Source organism: Sinocyclocheilus anshuiensis, unplaced genomic scaffold (genome assembly GCF_001515605.1).
Source record: "Sinocyclocheilus anshuiensis isolate Anshui unplaced genomic scaffold, SAMN03320099.WGS_v1.1 scaffold308, whole genome shotgun sequence".
NCBI lineage: Eukaryota > Metazoa > Chordata > Actinopteri > Cypriniformes > Cyprinidae > Sinocyclocheilus > Sinocyclocheilus anshuiensis.
Genome location: NW_015558619.1, coordinates 1318285 through 1340459, shown reverse-complemented (window position 1 = coordinate 1340459; position 22175 = coordinate 1318285). Strand labels below are relative to the sequence as shown.

The window sequence follows — 22175 nt, the reverse complement described above, 5'->3', positions numbered from 1 at the left end:
GATGTTAGAAAATATCCATCAGTATAACAAACAGGCATCGTGTCAAAAGCTATTCGTTATTTGTGTATTAGAATATACCTCTATAAAATTCAAGCATGTTAAAATAGGTTTGTTCTTCAAATATAAAACACCAATGGTTGCCCAACAACCAGTTTTCACAGGTTTGCACCGTGTGCATGAAAGAAACCACATCCATAAGGCGTCCCATGATTCTCTGCTGTGACAAAACAGAACCAGCATCCTATATAATAAAGCATTCATATGGATTAGATAGTGTGACGGTCTTTGGTCGCTCACCGCTTTGTCTTTCAAGCTCAAGGCACCAACAGAAAGGTTGCATTTCCATCTTTAAATATCCAACATGCATTTACGTCATGGAATATGACAAGCTGTGAAGCACAAGCCATAAAAATGGGTTTTTATAAGCCATGGTTATGCACATTTTGAATAGAAACACCTAGAATATCGTTTTCTGTTGCTCGACACATTCGACAGATAAAGTGCAACAAGCTCTTTCTCAAAGTCAAAGAATCACATAAAATGTATTTCATCCCGTCACGTGACATTAAAGCATTGCAAAACGACACACTTGGTCCTAAAAGAGATGCAAAATCATTCAAATCAAACTAATCAGAAAACGAAAGGCACGAGAAACTGCAAAACAAACCATTTTCACCTCTATAGCTCAAACGTGTGTATTTGACGTCTATATTGTGTGCAAGTATACAATACAATATCATTTTCTGAAAGACTATGTGTATATGATTTTGGAATCGAAGGAAGACCACAATCTCAAAGCGACGGCACTGATGATAAAATAACTAGACTAGTTCTTTCAGGTCAGTGAAGGTGCAAAGGAAAGGAAAAGACGATGGCTATTTTCCCTTTTGTGGTTAGTCAGTTTATGAGTTAAAATAAAAATAAATACATATATAAAACTGCACTGGTCTTTGCTGGGTTTGCCTTCATTATGAGAGTTAATTAATGCCAGACACCTGCAATAATGTGCTTATTGAGCTCGAAAAGATGAATATATTCACACTAGTGTCTCTTCATCATCAGTTATAGGTTAGTACAGGTGCAACTTAAATTAGAATGTCGTGGATTAATACACGAGTTTCACAATTTGAGTTGAATTACTGAAATAAATTAACTTTTCCACGACATTCTAATTTATTGAGATGCACCTGTAGTGTTGCTCTCTGTAAAACAGACCTGTTATTGCAATATTACAAAATTAAAAGATTCAAAACATTTCCAGGGAATGTTTCGCCCCAAAATATAATTGAAAAAATATTGTATAAATAAAAGCCCATTTTGAGAGCCATTATGATTTGAAGGATTTGACCTTTTCTTCTTCTCTGTATCCATGATAATTCACATTATTGCATTATAACTTGATTAAAAAAAATACTGAAATATTTACCAACTGAATACTTCTTATTCTCATTATCCATGACAGTTCTCATTACTGCATCATAACTTGATTTTAAAAAAGGCAAAAAAATTACTGAAATAATATTTCACAATTTAATACTTGTGTTTAATTATCATGCAAATACCACAATGTAAAAAAAAGTGAAATTTTAATTCAATTTTAATACAATGAAATTTTTTTTTTTATTAAACTCTGTGGTGATTAATTACCATGAAAATATAAAACTTCATTACTATAATGCAACAAATTCCATTTTGACAGAATTTACATTTACATTGTGAAGTATTAAATTGTTAAATATTATTTCAGTAATTGTTGTGCTGGTTTTCTTCCATTAAATGATATAATAATGAGAATGATCATAATTAGAATAAGAAAATGTCTGGATCATTACAGAATATATATATACACATATACACACACACACACACATATATATATACACACACACACCCCCTGAAGTTCAGGTGAAATAACCTGATTGTAACAAAAACAATGCCACTGTGTAAATATATATATATAACAGGCTTCAAATAGGCTTCATTTTCTTTACGCAAAATAAAATTTCCTCATTTTGGGGTGAAATATGACCTGGGCATGTTCTTGACTGTTCTGGATCTTGTGAAGCAGATTTGATGTTCTTCCTCCAGACGTCCTGGTGTCACAGCACAATCATTCACAGATCTCCATTCAGACCCAGATCTCTCTTCCCTGACAGCATCTTCATGTTTAAAAGCAAAGGGAATGTTAATCTCACACGGTGAGACGTACAGCTTAAAGACACGCGCGTGTCATTCTGCCATCATTCGCACCTCTCGCGCTCGGGCGCAGTCACTTCCTGTGCGGTTTTGGCAATGCCAGCATTGTCCGTTCAAGGGCAGCAGATCTACAGGAGGATCCAGCAGAAATGCGGCACACGCGTGGAAGTCCAGCGGGTTCGTGTCCGTTAACCCCGTCCGCTCTGCTCTGGTCTGTCAGTGCTGGCTGAGGGTCAGGGGCTCGGCGGTTTGTGTAAGATGCCCTGCAGGTCCTCTGGAAGAGACAGGATGATGCGCTCGATATGGGCCTGCAGTTTGGGTAGAGTTCCTGGTTTGACAGGAAGCTGATCTTTCTCGGCCTGAGTCTGAGACACAAGATGGAAAAGCAACGTATATAGTGAAATACATATTTATGCAATCAACGTACATACTGTAAAAATGATTATGATAAACAAAGATTATTGGAGTAAAGTTTATAAGAAAATACTATTTCAGTCTTTTTTACTTAACATTTAATTCAAGTACTTGCCTTTCTTTGTAATTAAAATTTACTAGTAATTTCTGAGTGAAACGGTTTCCTGCATTGTAATTTTTTTCTTACATTTTTAAAGTTGTAAACTAAGATTACTGAAGCTTGTTTTACAAAATAAATAAATAATTAAAAATTAAATAAAATTGCAGTCTTTCTATCTCGAAATTGTCAGGTTTCATTCAATGTGTTTTTTTACTAAACATTGATTATGTGAAAATGTACTATCAATCTGAGCGAAATTGTTTCCTACACTGTATTTTTTTATTTTTTTATAAACAAAGAAAACTGAATCATGGTTTTTTTTTTTTTATTATTATTATATTTGAGTATTTCTACTTCAGTGCGTTCCTTGCCTTTTCTTTGTAATTATTTGTGAAATTTACTAGCAATTTCTGAGTGAAATTGTACACTGTAAAAAAAGATTTTTTGAAACTGTGAACAAAAATTTTGGGTGTGCCTTTTACAAGAAAATAAAATTTTCAGTCTTTCTACTTCAAAATGTTCAGGTTTAATTCAGTGTGTTACTTGCCATTTCTTTGTAATTAATTGTGAAATTTACTAGCAATTTGAGCGAAAATGTTTCCTACACATTTTATATAAACAAAGATTACTGAAGCATGTTTTACCAAAAATATAACTTTAAAAATCATGTTTAATTCAGTTACTTGCAGTTTCTTTGTGAAATTTACAAGCAACTTCTGAGTGAAATTGTAAAATAAAAATGTAAACAAAGATTATTTCAGTTTTATAAGAAAATACTATTTTCAGTCTTTCTACTACAAAATTTCACATTTATTTCAATGTTATTTGCTGTTTCTTTGTAATTATTTGAGGAATTTAATAGCAATTTCTGAGTGAAAATCGCATGTGAAAATAGCTATTTTTCCAGCCAAAGTTGTGAATTAAATTGGAATATGGCATAAAATATTGCAAACAATGCGCAGTTTCCATTCCATGTTTTCAAGAGAACAACATCTTCACTTCCCGTGTAAAATATCAGTTATTAAATAATAAAAAGTTGAAACAACCAGGCATGCATGCAAGAATTTTTTCCTACATATTAAATCTCTTGAAATGCAAAAAGAAATGCTGTCACGTTATCTTGCATTTGGATGCATGAATATTAATTGTGTGAGATGATTCTGGGAAGTAATTATACCAAATCAGATTTTGTCTCAGGCATTTCAAAACAATATTTTAGATATTGTGAAATGAGATTGGATATCTGGAGTAACCAGCAGACCAATCACAGCAAAGGCCATCCAGCATGTAGATGAGCTTGTTTCTTTAAAGCCATTTAACATTAGTGATGTTTTTATCGGCTGTTTGGACTCTCATTCTGACGGCACCCATTCACTGCAGAGCATCCATTGCTGAGCAAGTGATGCAGTGCTACATTTCTCTAAATCTGATGAAGAAACAAACTCATCTACATCTTGGATGACCTGAGGGTGAGTGAGCACATATTCAGCAGATTCTCATTTTGCAGACAGAATGAGTGCAGCACTCACCAGTTTCTCCTTGAGTTTGAGCACCAGGTCGACGGTCTCCACCTCCGTGTGTTTCTGTATCCGCAGCTGCAGGTCTTCCTCACACAGCGCCTCCAGATGAAGAGCTTCCAGCTTCTGCGTCATCTCCTTCCTGCGGTTCCTGAACCAGCCGTCGAAGTTTGGAGACCTCAGGAATTGCCTGAGCGAGTCAAGTTTGGAAACATTAAAGTGCTCACCAAGGCTGCATTTTATGTGCTCAAAAATACAGTAAAAAGACCAATATTGTGAAATATTATTACAATTTGAAATAGCTGTTATCTATTTGAATATATTGTAAAATATAATTTATTCCTGTGATGCGCAGCTGAATTTTCAGCATCATTACTCCAGTCTTCAGTGTCACATGATCCTTCAGAAATCATTCTAATATGCTGATTTGCTGCTCAAGGAACACTTTTTTTATTTTTTATTATCACTGTTGAAATCAGTTGTGCTGCCGAATATTTAGGCAAAAACAATGATATTCTACTATATATAAGAATTATTATTCAAATCTGTACCTGTAGAGGCCGATCCAGTCTCCTTTGAGTCGTGAGGTGAGCTGAGGTCCGGCCTTCTCCAGTGTTTTCATAAACTCCTCCTGGATGAACGGCCGCAGCTGCGGAGGACTCTGGGAGATGAGAGAAGACATTGTGAGCATTCATAAAAGTTGCAAAATCTATTCATTTCAAAGGGAAAAAGAAATCTGTCTTACTTTCCAGGGAGAGATGCTCTTCTGTAAAGGCATCAGACTGGCCACATATCGCTCCTGCAAATCAACCATATACTATTAATTATAACATTATTATATAACATTATGTCCCGAATTTACTGTCTGGAATTTAAAGCATGAGACTTTATTACTTTAGCATGCAGTGTTATTTTACCATTATTTAAATATTATTACAGTATTTATTTTTTTCATTTTTAATATTTATATTTTCAGTTCATTTTCATTTTAATAATTTTGTGCTTTTGTCATTTTAAATATTTCTATCTAGCGTTATTTCAGGTTTATTTTTAGTCATTTTAGTACTTATTTCATATAGTTGCTAAGGCAACTACTAAATTTTGTTAACGTTTTAAAAAACAATTTCATGCAATATTTATATTTTATTTTATTTCAGATTTCAATTAACAACAGTGATTTTAACAGTATTAGTTAACATTAACACTGTTCAGGACACACTGTGGCACATGTAAAGTAATAGTAGTAGTATATATTTATTTAATGCCATGTCAGCATCAAAAGCGATTTTCATGGCAAAAACTGTTTAAAAAATACAAATATAACAAATACAATAAAAACCAGCAAACAAACAAACACAAGTTATATATCACACAAGATTTTGTACATTAACGTGATAAAAATTCTAAAACTTTTCCTGGCAAAATTTGACTAAACTCTTTTAAGTGAGTTCACTTCATAAAAGAGTTCTTTGCACTGCAAAAAATGCTTTTCTTACTTAGTTTTTTTTTGTCTTGTTTTCAGCCAAAATATCTAAAACTTCTTAAATCAAGAAGGATTTTCTAGACAAGTACAAATTATTGTCTTGTTTTCAGAAAAAACAAGTCAAAATTAAGTGAGTTTTTGCTTAGAACAAGCAAAATAATCTGCCAATGGGCTAAGCAAAATAATCCTATTTCAAACAAAAAACAAGATTATTTTGCTTACCCATTGGCAGATTATTTTACTTGTTTCAGGCAAAAACTCACTTAATTCTGACATGTTTTTTTCTGAAAACAAGACAATACTTTGCACTTGTCTAGAAAATCATTCTTGATTTAAGAATTTTTAGATATTTTGGCTGGAAACAAGACAAAAAAATCCAAGTAAGAAAAGCATTTTTTGCAGTGTGTACATTAAAAGCTGGACAGTCTTGTATGACCTATGCGACATCTGGTAAATACCACTTGATCAAATCTAGTTTTAAAAGAGATTAAAAATCTGTTTGAAATTTCCGGATGTATTTCATAGAATGTATTATTTGTACATGTATCCCACTCTTCTTGCCACTTATTTAATATATAACGATTGTGGCACATGTAAACGGCGTCGCGTGACTGATTTTGCATGCGATGAAATGTTCCTACCAGTGGTATGATGAAACTCTGCGTGAGCTCCAGGAAATATCGACGCAGAATTGCATTCTGGGCCGCTGAAGGGCGCTTCTGCTGGACTCCCTGATGTTAACCGCAAAAATAGTAGATGAATAGATGCGCTTGAATGTTTTAGCAGCGATATAGTACACCAGAGAGACACTCACCTTCTGCAGCTGCTTGATAATGTCCTCGTTTTAATAATTTTGTGCTTTTGTCATTTTAAATATTTCTATCTAGCGTTATTTCAGGTTTATTTTTAGTCATTTTAGTACTTATTTCATATAGTTGCTAAGGCAACTACTAAATTTTGTTAACGTTTTAAAAAACAATTTCATGCAATATTTATATTTTATTTTATTTCAGATTTCAATTAACAACAGTGATTTTAACAGTATTAGTTAACATTAACACTGTTCAGGACACACTGTGGCACATGTAAAGTAATAGTAGTAGTATATATTTATTTAATGCCATGTCAGCATCAAAAGCGATTTTCATGGCAAAAACTGTTTAAAAAATACAAATATAACAAATACAATAAAAACCAGCAAACAAACAAACACAAGTTATATATCACACAAGATTTTGTACATTAACGTGATAAAAATTCTAAAACTTTTCCTGGCAAAATTTGACTAAACTCTTTTAAGTGAGTTCACTTCATAAAAGAGTTCTTTGCACTGCAAAAAATGCTTTTCTTACTTAGTTTTTTTTTGTCTTGTTTTCAGCCAAAATATCTAAAACTTCTTAAATCAAGAAGGATTTTCTAGACAAGTACAAATTATTGTCTTGTTTTCAGAAAAAACAAGTCAAAATTAAGTGAGTTTTTGCTTAGAACAAGCAAAATAATCTGCCAATGGGCTAAGCAAAATAATCCTATTTCAAACAAAAAACAAGATTATTTTGCTTACCCATTGGCAGATTATTTTACTTGTTTCAGGCAAAAACTCACTTAATTCTGACATGTTTTTTTCTGAAAACAAGACAATACTTTGCACTTGTCTAGAAAATCATTCTTGATTTAAGAATTTTTAGATATTTTGGCTGGAAACAAGACAAAAAAATCCAAGTAAGAAAAGCATTTTTTGCAGTGTGTACATTAAAAGCTGGACAGTCTTGTATGACCTATGCGACATCTGGTAAATACCACTTGATCAAATCTAGTTTTAAAAGAGATTAAAAATCTGTTTGAAATTTCCGGATGTATTTCATAGAATGTATTATTTGTACATGTATCCCACTCTTCTTGCCACTTATTTAATATATAACGATTGTGGCACATGTAAACGGCGTCGCGTGACTGATTTTGCATGCGATGAAATGTTCCTACCAGTGGTATGATGAAACTCTGCGTGAGCTCCAGGAAATATCGACGCAGAATTGCATTCTGGGCCGCTGAAGGGCGCTTCTGCTGGACTCCCTGATGTTAACCGCAAAAATAGTAGATGAATAGATGCGCTTGAATGTTTTAGCAGCGATATAGTACACCAGAGAGACACTCACCTTCTGCAGCTGCTTGATAATGTCCTCGTCTTTGTTCAGGAACGGTTTATATGCAGTGTAGACACCTGAGACCAGACGCGACACCAATAATCCTTCACATACTCTAACAAACGCTCAGTCTTATTTCTTTATTTGCTTTTACAGTTTGGAGTTTATCGGTAAGAGACTAGATTTGGTGGTACATCTGATTTTACGAGTACTAAATCAAGCCTGTATGAACACAAAACAGAATAAATGAGAAACTTTTTTTTTTTTTGTCTCACCAGGTTTTGAGTCCAAAGTCTTCAGATTTTTTAGTTTCTTCACTTTCATTTGTTTGGCCATCTCACCTTTAAAAAAAAAATTAAGATGTTATAATAAAAAACGAAGCATGTTCAATGACCAACAACCATCTTTAATGATAATTTAACATATTTACTTCTAATATAAACTTTTGAGAGTCATAATATTCCTCAAATACATCACAGTCTAATTCTACATGCAGTTAGATGATATTTAAAGGCCAGAACCTGCTTGCTTCATGTCTCCGATGCGGATGATGTGAGGCCAGTGCTGGAGAGTTTTGGCAAAAAATGGGTTGGTAACTCCCAGGATGACTGAAGGCCTGCAGAAAAACACAGCGTACGGTTAAGAGAGAAAGCCAGTGAGAGTGTCACAAACACTTCCTGTCTGACCTCCAGAAATATCCTCATCCATCGATCTGAACGCAGAACAGCATCTCATCTGTCATACGATCATTAATCGTGACACTGATTGAATTACACGCTGCGTTTGTAGGTCAAAAGAATGAGAAACTAAATATTACACACCTGTCTACACACACACACACACACTACTACACACTTTAAAATACATACTACTGTATTTATGGTTTTATTATATACTAGAATAAAATATAATACTATCAATTACATTTATTACAATAAAATATTATAATAAAACTAAATTAATATTAAAATATCGTATATTAAATATATTCATAAACTAAATTATTGTAATTATGAATACATTTAATGAAAACAATTACATTTTAGGAGCAATTAAATTACTGGAACATGAATAGTCCCTCAGTTACTTCACTCAAATTATTCACTCATTTAAATTATATTATTATAACAAATTATAATATATTTCATACTGTATATTAAATATGATAATAAATACAAATGATAGCAAAATAGATACATTTAATGAAAACAATTAACTTTGCTAGAAACATTCATATATTGTAGGTTAAACATAAATAGCAACTCAGTTATGTCACTCAAACAAATGCTGATTTTTATTTATTTATTTTGCCATTAAGTCATTTCATAATAAATTACATTTATTATAATCAAATATCTCAATATTTAATACAGTCTATTACCTGTCTTTATAAAGAAATTATAATTATTATAATTATAATTATTATAAATAAATGTGATGAAAACAATTACAGTATACAAATGTTATTATATTGTGTGTTTTATATAAAAATAAGGACAGGAACAGTCCTTGTTGCTTCACTGGTTTTTATTTATTTGCTTTTTGGAAAAAAATCTGAAATGGACTCAAATTATATTAATATAATTATGTTTATTATTAATAGAATATCAAATAAATATTTCATAATTGAATACAATATATTAATAAATAAATTAGAATTACTATAAATACATTTAATGAAAACACAATTTATATAACTGTATTATACAGTTATATAAATTGTGTTTTCATGAAAAACTTTTACTTTGGAAGCGATTAATCGCATCCAAAATAAAAGTTTTTGTTTGCATAATATATGTATGTGTACTGTGTATATTTATTATGTATATATAAATACAAACACATGCATGTATATATTTAAGAAAAATGTTATGTTTATATATTAAATATATTTATTTCTAATATAAGACTATAAATATATAAATGTATATGCATGTAAATATTTTCAAAATATATACTGTATATGTGTGTATTTATATATACATAATAAATATACACAGTACAAACACATATATTATGTAAACAAAAACTTTTATTTTGGATGCGATTAATCGCGATTATTCGTTTGACAGCACTATATATATATATATATATATACACAGTATATATATATATATATATATGTATATATATACACACAGTATATATATATATATATAAACTGAAAAAGAGCTGAATCTCACACATCTAATTTCTTTTTTCACACATGTGAGATCTTTTACACATGGTTTACTTACGGAGCTTGCGTTCGAGTGGTGTATTCCTTAAACTCACTGTCATGAATGGTGAAATACGGCCGGAAATCACTGCAGTAGCACAGAGGAGAGATACAGCTGCACAGAGACAGAGGGGGTTGGATTTTTAGAAAGTGATCTAGAAGTCAGCATCTGCTCTTTTATTGGTCAAGAATATTCTGCTCACGTTAAACACCGAGTATGTGTGGTGCGTAACAGTGTCTCTGGAGTCTCTATATCACACACATCACGTGACTTCAGACTTATCTAGCTGCCCTTCTTCAAGGTCGACCACAGCATGTGACTCTGGAAACATTCAGCTTCCAGAAACAGAGTCTGCTAAGTACTGCATTGAACCCCATGTGCTTGGACCCTCACTGAATCTGGACTTTTTAGCACAATTTCTGAAGGAAAAATCTGCAGAATTCTTTGGAATGGATTTAAATAAGAGAATTGCGTTAAAATGCACTATACTTCTATTATCAGCTGACAGCATTATCCAATTATTTCAATTTAATAAACACACAAAGGAAGAACTGATGAATGACGGTTGTTTGAATTCTGTGCACGTCTAGAGTTCACTCGCCAGCTTGCATTTCTAAAAACATTTCATGTGCAATCAGAGAGAAACATGATGTTGCAAATAAAATGAATAAAAATTACTATTTTGAATCAGTTTTTTTATGCATATATATTTATTGTATATTTTTAGTAATTTAGTTCTGTTTCTGTCATTTTTACTTTTTATTCTTTCATTTAATTTAATTATATTTGTTAACTTTTTTTAATTTTAGTTATTTTAGTGCATCAATTTAAACTAAATTAAAACGAGAAATTTTATTTCAAGAAAATATTTTTTATGATGTTAGTTATATAGAATAATCCTACTTATTCCATTAATTATCAATAGTGATTATTTATTCAAAATCAAAGCACTGTTTTACAAACGCCAGCTAGAAGAGGCCACACGTTACAGTGATTTTAACAGTTAAGAGTTCTAAAAAGAGTTAAAATCACTATAACATCACCTCTCATGGCTTAATATTTTATTATTATTATTATTATTATTATTATTATTATTATTAGCTGTACCTGACCAATGCCAACACAGTGTCTGAAGATTCTGCCGGTGAAGGAGCCATGACCACCAATGCTTCACCGAGCAACACGAGCTCCCATAACATCTGAATATGAAAAAACACTGGATGGAAACACCTGCAACATAAGAAACAATGAAAACATTATGGAAAATGGAAATGAACAGGTTTTGTTTTTCTCAACACCATAATATGTGAAATTTGGAGACAATTTGGAGGAAATTTGGAGTCGTAGTAAACAATTTATGACCAATACACTAAAGTTCAAAAGTTTGAGATTGAAATTAATGCTTTTGTGCATTAAATCGATCAAACATTAAGACATTTAAAATGTTAGATAAAATATTTCTTTATTTCAAATAAATGTTGCTCTTTTGAACTTTCTATTCATCAAAGAATCATAATAAACAAAAAGTGTCACAGTGTCCACAAAATATGAAGCAGCACAACTGTTTTCAGCTTTGATAATAATCAGAAATGTTTCTTGAGCAGCAAATCAGCATATTAGAATGCTTTCTACATGAAGGATCATGTGACACTGAAGACAGGAGTAATGATGCTGAAAATACAGATTTGATCACAGGAATAAATTACATTTTAAAACATATTCTCATAGAAAACACTTTTATTAAATTGTAAAAATGTTTCCACAATATTACTGTTTTTACTGTATTTTTTATTAAATAAATGCAGCCTTGCTGAGCAGAAGAGACTAGTTTATGTGAACAACTTGCACTTTTCTCAGCCACCAACAGGAGGCCCCAGAGGACAAGCAATAAACAAATGCAGCCCAACTATGACATATAGCACAATATGTACCAGTCACACTAGCACACAATAAACATGCTTTACCTGAAGAGATCCACTTCATGGACGGTGGGCAGAATGATGGACACCAGACTGTCGCTCTGTGAATGAAAGATTAGACTCATTACATGAGAGCAAACTGATGTGACCCCAGTGAACATGACACATCAGCAGCATGCGGTTCATACCGGCGCAGACTGGACGAGCTGAGACGTTCCAGGCTTGTCGTAACACGTGGGGATGCGCAGCTGAGGAGAACAGACCACAGCGGCCGTTAATGAAGTGCTATGGATATTCACACACTGACCTGATATCTTACAAAGAAAGAAAATAGCAGTTACCTTCATGACCACACCCATGATGGGGAGTGTGAGGATCTTCCCCGGACACGGCGTGGGCCAGCGGTCAATGTCATTACACGCTTCAATGCAAAAATACATTCATCATTTACATTTACATTTAGTCATTTAGCAGACGCTTTTTCCAAAGCGACATCATCAATCCAATACCATCAATACATAGATTTCAGCAAAAAACAAGATTAGGCAACATTATATATAGAACATACAATTTTATAATGGAGGAATATTGCTATGTAGTAGTTACTAAGAAATTCTGAGCTCTTTGTTACATGTTGCGACACAGTCGCTAAGGTGTTACGCAGTTGCTAAGTAATTATGCAGTAGCTGTGTGGTGTTCTGAGTTGTTACATGTTGCTAAGCAGTTGGCAAGGTGTTGCGCAGTTGCTAGGGAAGTGTGAGTCATTGTTGCATGTTGTTACGCAGTTGCTAAGGTGTTTCGCAGTTGCTAAGTTATTAGGCAGTTGCTAAAGTGTACGGAGTTGTTGTTACATGTTGCTACGCAGCTGGCAAGGTGTTACGCAGTTGCTAAGGAGTTGTGAGTCATTGTTGCATGTTGCTACGCAGTTGCTAAGTTATTATGCAGTTGCTAAGGTGTTCTGAATTGTTGTTACATGTTGCTACGCAGTTGCTAAGGTGTTATGCAGTTGCTAAGTTATTATGCAGTTGCTAAAGTGTTCTGAGTTGTTGTTACGTGTTGCTACGCAGTTGCCAAGGTGTTACGCAGTTGCTAAGTTATGTAGTTGCTAAGGTGTTCGGAGTTGTTGTTACATGTTGCTATGCAGTTGGCAAGGTATTACACAGTTGCTAAGGAGCTGTGAGTCATTTTTGCATGTTGCTAAGGTGGTCTGAGTTGTATCATGTTGCTATGGGGTTGCTAAGGTGTTCTGAGTTGTTGTTTGCTTCTATGTGGCTGCTAAGGTGTTCCACATTGTTTTTTTGTTGCTATGCAGTTACTAAGATATTCCGAGGTCGTTGTTGCATGTTGCTATGGAGTTACTAAGGGGTACTGAGTCATTGCATGCTGTATGTATTTGCCAAGGTGTTTTTCTGTGTGTTGCTATGTGGTTGCTAGGGGCATGATATGGCTGAGAAGTGAGTGTTGGTATGTGGTTGCCAGAGTTTTCCAATTAGAAAAGGAAATTGAATGTTCCTAACCTTAAATGTGAGCCACAGTAGTATTGCTGTAGTAAAGCTTGCTTTATCAAACACCTCTAATTGTTATCACCATAACTGTTGGTTTTACAGTCTGTAGTCCATGTTTTCAGGACTCACCGGCCTCTAAACACGGCTCCTGTTTCTCAAAGTATTCTGGGGCAATGAGCTTTAGCAAAGAGTGGAAAAAGGTCACGTAGGGCAGCTTGCTGATGAGGACCAGAGACTGGAGGAGAGAAACACACACATGCATACACGATGAGAGAAATGTCATGAAGCTCAAAAATCCTCACGAGATCCAGGCCAAAACAGCAGACAGGTTCTTAAAGGAATAATTCGGCTATGACCTTTTATCTTCCATAGCACAGAAAATAGATACTACGTAGTACATTCACACGGGCATACATTCAAATATGGTGCATTAATTACCTTTATGAATGGGCTTGGCAGCCCCCAAAATGTTGGCCTATGTATTTTTACTGAGTATCACATTTGATACATCAGGTTTTTATGGCTCATATAGTATGAAATAAGTGAGAATATGGAGGAAAACAGTTAAGCAAAAATATGCAATTCAGTGCAGACGCTGATATTTATATGGCCAAAGAGTGATGAAATTCTGAAGCTTGTAATGTAAATCAATGGGATCTTTATAACAGTATAGCAGACTACTTACATAAAATGATATAAATATCAGTTGTCACTCTGTATCTCCCAATAAAACTGTATGTCTTAGTTGATGATATTTCTGCATAGTTTTATGATCAAAACATAATGCAATGCAATACAATGAATAAAAATTGCTCAAAATTGTTTGCAACAGGTTTTTCAAAAAGTTTTGATCATGCTGATCATTTGAATTTTGCGCATCAAATATACGTAGGCTTTATAGGGTTAATGACCAAATTTACATTTTTCATGCTTGCTCAAATGCATCTGAAACCAGTAGGGAGTGGTAAGGAAACTAGAGTAAGCAACATGGTTCTGTTAGTAAAGAAAACAAACCGGGTTGTGTCCGTTCATGTCACAAACCACAACGTTTTATTGAAGCGCAGTGAATCACCTCAAGAATTGCATAAGAAGCTACAGGGCAGCAAAAGCCCCAGAAAGCTCCGGTGTCAAAGCGTTTAGGTGTCGAAATACTCGACGTCTTCAAAAATAACGAGAATTAAAGGCTCTTGAAAAGTTCCAGATCTCCCCTCTAATCTCCGCCTCTATTTTTAGGGTGTGAACAACGTTCGCTGGTGATAGATCAGACTCACACTTCTGTTGCGGTGATGCAGTGTTGTTGGGACTTGTTCAGTGCTGCGCTTGATCTTAGCTGGGGCCGATTTTCAGTTTTAATGTAAGGACACGGGAACCAAAAAAAAAAAAGCCAAAAACCATTTAAAGCTCCTTACTGTCTAAAAACACCACTCAACTTTGCTCAAATCACTACAACACACCACTCGACCAATCAGAGTTGAGGACAAGAACATAATGGGCAAATACACACACATTTAAAAACAAGAGTGAATGCCCTAAATTATCATTTTGTGTGTTTATGGAACAGAACTCACCCGAAATTGTGCCATCCCCTATTTTCGACCAAATTAATATTAAAGTGACTAAAGACTCGTTATGTTCAGCAATTTTAACCACACCACCGTTGACTGTTTTGTTTATGTTTGGGAAAGCTGCTTTGAAGGGCATGCTTTTGAAGTGTTGCCATGTTCATTTATTATAAGTGCCTTTGGGCTTATTGTTTGAGCTCGACTTATAAAGCAATCCAGTTCATCGAGTTAATAAAATAAGCAGGAGCAGGTCACAATAATTTGGTCTTATTTTCAATATTTGGCTTTGTTTAGCTTTATTATGGGCTTGTTTGTGTTCGCAGTATTTTCTAGCAAGATCTGGCAACGCTGAATCAAGATGTACCTCGTTCCCTCTGATTTCTTGCATCACGCCTACAGAAGAGACACAACTCTGATATGTATTTAAATACTGTATGTCATAAACATGCTGATCATTTGAATTTTGCGCATCAAATATACGTAGGCTTTATAGGGTTAATGACCAAATTTACATTTTTCATGCTTGCTCAAATGCATCTGAAACCAGTAGGGAGTGGTAAGGAAACTAGAGTAAGCAACATGGTTCTGTTAGTAAAGAAAACAAACCGGGTTGTGTCCGTTCATGTCACAAACCACAACGTTTTATTGAAGCGCAGTGAATCACCTCAAGAATTGCATAAGAAGCTACAGGGCAGCAAAAGCCCCAGAAAGCTCCGGTGTCAAAGCGTTTAGGTGTCGAAATACTCGACGTCTTCAAAAATAACGAGAATTAAAGGCTCTTGAAAAGTTCCAGATCTCCCCTCTAATCTCCGCCTCTATTTTTAGGGTGTGAACAACGTTCGCTGGTGATAGATCAGACTCACACTTCTGTTGCGGTGATGCAGTGTTGTTGGGACTTGTTCAGTGCTGCGCTTGATCTTAGCTGGGGCCGATTTTCAGTTTTAATGTAAGGACACGGGAACCAAAAAAAAAAAAGCCAAAAACCATTTAAAGCTCCTTACTGTCTAAAAACACCACTCAACTTTGCTCAAATCACTACAACACACCACTCGACCAATCAGAGTTGAGGACAAGAACATAATGGGCAAATACACACACATTTAAAAACAAGAGTGAATGCCCTAAATTATCATTTTGTGTGTTTATGGAACAGAACTCACCCGAAATTGTGCCATCCCCTATTTTCGACCAAATTAATATTAAAGTGACTAAAGACTCGTTATGTTCAGCAATTTTAACCACACCACCGTTGACTGTTTTGTTTATGTTTGGGAAAGCTGCTTTGAAGGGCATGCTTTTGAAGTGTTGCCATGTTCATTTATTATAAGTGCCTTTGGGCTTATTGTTTGAGCTCGACTTATAAAGCAATCCAGTTCATCGAGTTAATAAAATAAGCAGGAGCAGGTCACAATAATTTGGTCTTATTTTCAATATTTGGCTTTGTTTAGCTTTATTATGGGCTTGTTTGTGTTCGCAGTATTTTCTAGCAAGATCTGGCAACGCTGAATCAAGATGTACCTCGTTCCCTCTGATTTCTTGCATCACGCCTACAGAAGAGACACAACTCTGATATGTATTTAAATACTGTATGTCATAAAGGGATAGTTCACCCAAAAATGAAAATTTGCTGTTAATTTACTCACCCTCAGGCCATCCAAGATGTAAGTGACTTTTTTCTTCAGCAGAACAGTATAAAAGATTTTCAGCTGAAACGGTGGTCATTGGTGATTCATAAAATGCAAGTCAATGGCTACCGTCACTTAAGAGTCCAAAAAAAGCTTATACAGGTAAGAAAAAATTAATACCCATGTCTCTTGACAATATATTAAGGTCTTATGAAGTGAAACGATCGGTCTGTGCGAGAAAATGAACATTAGTTACAACATTATTCCCTGTAATCCAGAGCCTCTGGCAAACTGGGAAATACGGTTCTTCTCCACAAACTAGTTCTTTCGGACAGTTTGTTTCAATTAACTGATCCAAGTAACCAGTTTTTAATCCAAATACACCAGTTTGTTTATGTAATCAGGCAATGATGTAACGCATACACAATGATATTATTAAAGCACCTAATAATGATGTGAAAGATATTTTATGTCAAAAAGTATATAAAGTGTATAAACTTGTCTTCATCAACTCCTCTTTTTACATAAACCATAAGAAACCATATAAATGGTACAGCAGCTCATCGGTCTTCGGTCCGAGTCAAACTGTCCTCTGTTCAGTGACTGTTAGAGGACCTGGAGCGCTGAATGATTCATTCATTATATGATCATATACACTGATATTTCGGCTAATTTCCAGTCGAAGTGACTATCAAGTGTCTGAAAGTGAGTTTTGGTTGAGTTACTTGTAGATCTGTGCTGCTTGAGCCGTGAACCGTTTCAGACGGTTCAGTTTGATTTGGTGAACTGGTTCATCCAGTTCACTAAAAATAACCAGTTCAAAAGGATGATTCGCTCGTGAATGATTCGTTTGCCTGAGGCTCTGGATTACAGGTCATAATGTTGTGAATAATGTTCAGTTTCTTGCACAGAATGATCGTTTTGCTTCATAAGAACTCAATATATCGTCAGGAGCCATGGATATTAATTTTGTGTTCTTTGATCTGCTTTTTTGACTCTCAGCTGTTCACAGCTGTTCACTCGGATTTCATGAATCACTAAGGACCACGGTTTCAGCTAAAAAAAAAATTCTATACGACGGAAGTCAATGGGGACCAACAACTGTTTGCTTACCCACACTCTTCAAAATAATCTTCTTCTGTGTTCAGCAGAAGAATGAAATTCACACAACTTCAAGTTGAGTAAATGATGTTAGAATTTTCAATTTTGGGTGAACTTTCCCTTTAAGCAACTGAATTTAGCTGCAGTATACACGTAGCCAATGCTGTATAAGTTATAATATGCACTAAAGGGCCAGGAATTAGCTCTTGGGTGGATGAGACATACAAATATTCACTGGAATCATTTGTCGCACCACCAGAAGCGACCTGCATGTTATAACAAATAGCAGATGTCACTTTAAATTCATCACCTCTCCGATCAACATGAGACTTCAGGTTCATGTGAGAAATAAATCGTCATGGTCGTACCTTCTGAAAGTAGCCTCTTTTGAGCGACTTGTCTCGCACCTGTCTGAAGTACACATACCCGTAGTAATAGCCCTGATCTCTCTGTGGAAAGAAGAAAACAAGCACATTTCATATTAGTAATAATGACACGTAACAGACTATTTGCAGAAGAATCTCAGTTTAAGGCAGTCTTTACTTCATTAACAGGCTGAGTTATGACTTATGAGTTGATGTTGATGTCCTCAGCACTGACCTTGAGACAGACCGGCGCATCCCGGTCGAAGTGGTCGAGGAAACATCCGAGTGACGATTTCCTGCCTGCGGCCTGCCGGAAACGGAAGCAGAACTGTGTGTCCCCGAGACAACCTGTGAGCAGAGGCACAAACACTCACGTTTTTATCTGCAAAACTACGCAGTGCAAACGTGCACCGGCTGAATCAAGGACATTTTATTGAAACCATGTCTTCATCTGATGTGCTTGTTTTTTTCCAAAACAAATCTGACTTCAGCCGCAATATTTAGGCTGCCAAATCAGTCCATTCTGCATCATCTCTCGCAAATAAAGGCCACGGTACCAAATTGATGTGCTTTTGCATTTCAAAATAGCCAAGAGGCTTTAGTTTACATCACAGCACAGCAAAACCACACTTGAAATCAATGAAGGCACTTTGAATTTAGTTGTGATGACATCAATTTTTCTTTTCCATTACCATGAATATTTCCAATATTCCAGAAAATATATTACATTTAAAATGCGTAAGTCAACTTAACATTTGTATTTCAACTTTTTTTTTGCCACAACACCAAAAACCTACTCAAAACATTCTTTAAAAAAAATAAATAAATACAACAACAATAGAAAAAGTCCATTTTGATGTCATGGGGTCTTAAAACATTTATAATTACTACATGAACTCTCAGTGAATCACTATGAATAACACAAAGTTCCATATATTTAAAAAAAAAACATTTTTTTTAAATAAATAAAACAAATACTAAATAATATAGAATAGCATATAAAATATATTATTAATACTAAAATATAATATAGTATAATATAACTCAGTGAATCACACCAACATTATAGCTTCAGGTCTAAAAGAAATACAAAATTAAATTAAATACAAAATAATATATAACAGTAACATGTATTATATTATTAATAATAAAATAAAATATAATAATTTAAACTCTCAGTAAATCACAGAATAACACCAACCTTCAGATGTAAAAACAACAACAATAAAATGCATTATTGCATATATTATGCATATTTATAATGCATATATTATTTATAATAAAACTAAATATTAACTCAGTAAAACACTATAAATAACACTAAGCTTCAGACCTCAAATAATAAATAAATAAAATAATGATATAATAAAATATTATATTAATAATAATTTTAAAAAAATCTGTATGCAGTGTAACATGGATATGACATCCACAAAAAATTCAATACAGATGGAAAATCCATAAGTTACGTAACCATCTGGAGATGAATAAGCAACAGAAGCACTGACTCCTACATCACTTCTGATGTCTTCAGGACAGACCGACTGTTCAGGTTCAGACTAGGACAGCCGTGTTTGTCTCTATTTCGGTCTTTTCTGCATACAGTGATGTGTGTGGGCCACAAGGAACAAGGAAGGTGGTTTGTGCGAGTGTGAAACCGGATTACTGGCTCTCTCTACGGGCTGTGACTGATGGATTAGCTCACGCTCTCGGCTAACCCTTTCCTCAACACCACGGGAGTCTATAAAAAGCAGCATTTACACAACATTTACAGACTAATCCTGCTGAACGAACATCGTCCAGATACATGCTCGTTACATCCTGTATCTCGAAAACCATTAAATAATCAAACACAAGATGATCAGAACAATAATTTAATAATTACGCTTTAATCAATAACTAGGGCTACATGCAAGATGATAATTAAAGGGGCATTATCATGGACAACACTAAAGACAGATGAATAATAGGTTGGCTTTTTTTTTTTTTTTTACATAAATGCACATATTTCTAGTTAAAAAAAAATTTTATATATCAGGTCTACCAAAATGTACGGCATTTTTCTGTAAAGAAAATTATAGCACAAAATGGCTTGTTCAAAAATATTCATGGTTGTGACGTCAACATTTACATTTACAAGATAATAATTAAAAGGGCCTTATCATAGAAAACACTGAAGACAGAGAAATAAATTTGTTGACCAATCAGGGTTATTATAGTTAACTAAAACAGAAACTAAAATTAAAACATAAAAAATAGTGACTTGAAATAAAATAAACATTAAATAAAATAAAGAAAAAATTTAATTTCAGCTAGTTGCAACAACATTTCTCATTTTAATTTAGTTGAACTTTATGTGCTAAAATAACTCAAACTAAAATAAAAAATTAATAAAAACTATATATACATATATACATTAAAAACACTAAAAATGACAAAAGCACACTAAAACAAGCTAAAATTAAAATGAAAACTGAAGACATAAAATGAAAAATGAATGAAAGCCAAAGCAATAGAAATAAAAACCGATTTAAAATATTAATAAAACTATATTAGTATGTCAAAGCTACTAAAATAACTATGTGACAAATATTTTTTTACAGGGAGACATTTTAAAATATCAGTTCTTCTAAAAAAAATGCCATTTTTCTGTAAAGTACAAAATAGTCAAGCTTGTGATGTCAGCCATTAACATTTCAATGTTTATTCAAATACTGCTATTGACAATTTTATAATTTATTCATAATTGAAGTATTAATATTCCCACTACAAGCTCCAATAGAATGTACTTGCAGCTTTCTACACTGTAAAAATCATTTTTCATGAAGTTATTGATTTTTGTAGTACGTTTTACAAGAAAACAACATTTCAAAATGTCAAGTTTAATTAAGTTTGTTACTTGCTGATTCTTTGTAATTATCTGTGAACTTTACCAGCAATTTCTGAGTGAAAATTGTTTCTATACCATATTTTTTCAGTGTATAAACAAGCCGTGCACTTCATACATGAATTCTCCCCCATCATTCTGAGTAAGACGTTCACAGATTTACTGAACACAACTGAAACAAATGCGCAGTTGGCGGCATTGCTGCTGAGAGAGAGCGAATGGCACGTAATATGTCACAACAGACGCACTTCTTCACATCGCATGGGGTGGCAGGAACTCTGTTGCCACAGCAACCCACATGCTTTTCCCGCCGTGAGTGGGTCACCTCACCCACAGCATGCGAGAGAAGACACTAACGCACGCCACAAATATCCATATGCACGGCATCTGACTCCGGACCTCCATGAGGAAAACAGCGAAACTGATGACAGAGATGAGAGGCTTTTTCAAAACAGCACAATGGCGATAACTTGGGCGAATCACTGCAACAAGGAATCATGGGCTATGAGAACCCGATGTCCTCTAGTAAAAGGGCGAGTCAGGTTTGGTTAGCAGGTTACAATATCTTTAAAACAGACCATTTACAACAGAATATCCTGTAAGCGCAGAATGTCTCATCTGTGTATTAAGCCCAAAAAATAAAATAAAAAAATAAAATGAAAATAAATGAAAATCACTGCAACACTGTGACTTTACCGAGGTTAATGGATGCCATTAAAGGAACACTCCACTATTTTTTGAAAATAGGCTCATTTTCCAACTCCCCTAGAGTTAAACAGTTGAGTTTTACCGTTTTCGAATCCATTCAGCCAATCTCCGGGTCTGGCGGTAGCACTTTTAGCTTAGCTTAGCATAGATCACTGAATCTGATTAGACCGTTAGCATCTCGCTCAAAGTATGTTACAGTTAAAATTGGTCTGTATGATTTTGGCTGCAGTTTAAAATATTATATAATATAATAATAATAACATTTATATTAATAATACAATTTAAAATAGCTGTTTTCCATTTTAATATATTGTAAAATGTAATTTATTCCTGTGATCCAAATCTGAATTCTCAGCATCGTTACTCTAGTCTTCAGTGTCACATGATCATTCAGAAATCATTCTAATATGCTGATTTACTGCTCAAGAAACAT

The 22175-nt window shown here is 34.1% G+C and overlaps 1 protein-coding gene across 1 annotated transcript in view; it reads right to left on the bottom strand.

The window, feature by feature from the left end:
* Window positions 1-1862: 1862 nt before the first annotated feature.
* Window positions 1863-22175, bottom strand: part of LOC107680547 (protein DENND6A-like) — a 23874-nt gene continuing 3561 nt past the window's right edge. The window contains exons 4-19 of the mRNA XM_016476475.1: window positions 18383-18495; window positions 18151-18231; window positions 13624-13729; window positions 12331-12410; window positions 12178-12237; window positions 12035-12090; window positions 11178-11300; window positions 10089-10184; window positions 8373-8467; window positions 8127-8192; window positions 7864-7928; window positions 7691-7780; window positions 4973-5026; window positions 4779-4888; window positions 4240-4417; window positions 1863-2561 (exon numbers count right to left, since the gene is read on the bottom strand). Coding sequence (XP_016331961.1) covers window positions 2430-2561; window positions 4240-4417; window positions 4779-4888; window positions 4973-5026; window positions 7691-7780; window positions 7864-7928; window positions 8127-8192; window positions 8373-8467; window positions 10089-10184; window positions 11178-11300; window positions 12035-12090; window positions 12178-12237; window positions 12331-12410; window positions 13624-13729; window positions 18151-18231; window positions 18383-18495 — 1505 coding nt within the window. The 3' untranslated portion in view covers window positions 1863-2429. The remainder of the gene's footprint in view (window positions 2562-4239; window positions 4418-4778; window positions 4889-4972; window positions 5027-7690; window positions 7781-7863; window positions 7929-8126; window positions 8193-8372; window positions 8468-10088; window positions 10185-11177; window positions 11301-12034; window positions 12091-12177; window positions 12238-12330; window positions 12411-13623; window positions 13730-18150; window positions 18232-18382; window positions 18496-22175) is intronic.